We start from the raw sequence: 2,714 nt of genomic DNA on the forward strand, positions 1-2,714 counted from the left end.
AGTCCCTGCGGTCCGCGTCTCTGGCCAGTTTGATGGCGGCGGGGGAGGCCACCACCTCGTCCACCAGCAACCGGAATGTCATATCCACCTGGGGAAGGGGGGCAAGGAGGACGGGGGGCCAGCATGGGGGAGAGGGGGTTTAAGGAGGAGGGTGAGCATTTGAAGGAAAAGAGGGTGATGGAGGGATGATGAGGAGGAGGAGGATGTCGACCTCTTCCCGCACACATATACACACGCACATACGCACCAAACTTCCTAAATACACGACACGCATACAGGCATACAGACATACAGACATACGGTCTTACTTGCGAAAACTTTTGTCCTTCCTCTGGCATCTGTTTGACGATGTCGGGGGAGCTGAAAATGGGCTCCAGGTACATCCACGTGGATTGACACGTCAGCCATTGCTCCAAAAGCTCCTATATACGGCAGTACGGCAATACAGCAGGATGCGGGGGTGTGCGTATGCGTGCTGCCGTACCATAATCATTGCAAGTGGAAGAAGGGGCTGAGGAGGTCATAAAGGCGATAAATAAGCAGTCGTCAGATTTATCCGCATTCCATTTCTCTCCCCAGACACAAAACACACACATACACACACACGCACACTCCCCTCCTCTTCCCCCTCCCCCCTTACCTCCAGCCCCTCCAGCGTCTCCTGCCACGAGGCTGCCTCCGCACGAAATGGCTTCACGAAGGGTGAGGCATTCATGGCCTGTTTAGGAAAGGAGGGGAGGGCAGGGGGGAGGGGAGGTAAGAAGGGGAGATCAGGGGGGTTCGCGAGTAGAGGTGCGTGTGTGTGTGTGTATGACGGTATTGAGGAGTACACGGCAGCGGGGGCCAGGGATGAATAGGGGGTGCAGGTATACAAGGTCTGTCGTACGCGACCAGTGGGACAGCGACAAGGGTGGTTTTGCTCCGCATAACAATTAAGGAAAATGTACGACAGTATGGGACGACTACCGTACTTTGCCGTGCTGTGCCGTACCATGAAGTACTACATCAATCACAGCAGATACTATATCAATTCAAACAGGTCGTACCTGAATCTTCATGAGCTGCTCGTCCAGCTGCATCTGGATCTCATCTGTGTGACCCACCACACACGTGCCCGTATCCTTGTACGGCACCATTTTGAACTCGACTCCCACCCAGGCCTCCTGCATCTTTCTGAGCGCCTGAAGCAGCGACTGTTCCTTGGAGGCGGAGGCGCTGATGACAGAAATAGGCTGAGTGGCGACACGTGTGTGTGTGTATGTTTGTATTTACGTTTGTGAACGGGGGGGAAGGACCGGGGGGGAAGGACGGGGGGAAAGGCGGACGATGAGGAAACGAAACACAACGGTATCGCCACCACACGGTATCGCCAGGCGTGGCTCCCCGACCGTAACGGGGGGGCCCCCCCTTACAGCGTAACGACACAGCTTCCATCAATACATAAAAACACACACATGCACACACCTCACAGCTCACGACTCACTGTTACGTTAACACACACATACGCACACATACATACATACATATGGTCACACCGCCCATCACAAAAGATAAAAAAAGAAGTGCGCACCTCGGCCTTGTCCAGTGCGCCCCAATCGATGAGCTCCGAAATCGTGACAGGCTTCTCCGGATCCTGTACGACAACAAGCGACAAAAACGGTTGTACGACACCGCGTATTCATGGGGAAACAGTTGTAATAGTGTGTATGTTCCCGTATGTGTATGTCCTTCCCGATGTTGTCCGGATGGTGCCATCATGGCAGGGGCATGGCCCATTCCTGAACCAGAACTAAAACAATCTCCCCACTCCCCACTTTTCCTTGGGGGCCATTTCCCCCCCAACCCCCCAAAAGGATCCGAGGGCTTAGTTTGCATCTTAGGGTTAGCCCCGCAGCCGTGTTTCATGTTAAAGAGGCAAACGTACATACATACTCACACATACACACACAAGGTCCCCCCCCCGGTCCCCCCTGTCCCCCTCCTCACCCTTTCTTCCTGCCCCAGCAACCCCAGGATCTGCGACCAGTGGTGGGGCTGCAGGGCCGAGTTGCATGCGTCTGTGAATAGCTGGGAGTAGCGCCGGAAGGATTCGATACCGTCCTTGAGCTGCGGGTGGCGGGAAATTTGTGTGTGGGGGGGGGAGAAGGGCGGTCAGGGGAAGGAAGGAAAACAGTATCCGTATGTGTGTATGTATGTATGTTTGTTTGTTAATATCACCAAGCCGCGAGGTAGAAGTAGTACATCATACAGGTTGAAGGCGGAGGAAGTCACATGCAGAGCTTTACCGAAAAAATAGAAGTCCACATATGAAGTAGCGTGTATGTATGTATGTATGTGTGCGTGTGTTTGGGGGGAAAGACGAACCACAAACGAGTGAGCCACAAACGAGTGTTCGGGGGGGGGGAGGGGAATACACACACATACACACGCACCTTGGCAACCACCCGATCGTCCCGCGCCGCTCTGGCAAGTTTGTATGCAGTACGGTTGTACTCGTCCACTGCCGTATTAATTGCCTCCGCGTCCAGGGAGGGGCAGGGGGAGTTGAGCCATGTGGAGGTGCGCTCGGCTGGGGAGGGGAAAACACACACGGCGGGGGTAGGGTTAAAGGAAGGGGGGAAAGGGGGGAAAGGGGGGAAAGGGGGGAAAGGGGGGAAAGGGGGGAAAGGGGGGAAAGGGGGGAAAGGGGGGTTTGAGGACCTTACAAGGCGGCG

The 2,714-nt window shown here is 55.0% G+C and overlaps 1 protein-coding gene across 1 annotated transcript in view; it reads right to left on the minus strand.

Moving 5' to 3' along the window:
- The window catches only part of VOLCADRAFT_87478 (dynein heavy chain 4), a gene marked incomplete at both ends in the record, with an annotated part of 57,082 nt that overhangs the window by 40,127 nt on the left and 14,241 nt on the right, over positions 1-2,714 (minus strand). Inside the window, 7 exons of the mRNA XM_002947232.1 lie at positions 56-88; positions 309-422; positions 641-718; positions 1,047-1,232; positions 1,571-1,633; positions 1,987-2,106; positions 2,433-2,516. Of these exons, the coding sequence (XP_002947278.1) occupies positions 56-88; positions 309-422; positions 641-718; positions 1,047-1,232; positions 1,571-1,633; positions 1,987-2,106; positions 2,433-2,516 (678 nt within the window). The remainder of the gene's footprint in view (positions 1-55; positions 89-308; positions 423-640; positions 719-1,046; positions 1,233-1,570; positions 1,634-1,986; positions 2,107-2,432; positions 2,517-2,714) is intronic.

Source organism: Volvox carteri (assembly GCF_000143455.1).
Source record: "Volvox carteri f. nagariensis unplaced genomic scaffold VOLCAscaffold_5, whole genome shotgun sequence".
Taxonomy (NCBI): domain Eukaryota; kingdom Viridiplantae; phylum Chlorophyta; class Chlorophyceae; order Chlamydomonadales; family Volvocaceae; genus Volvox; species Volvox carteri.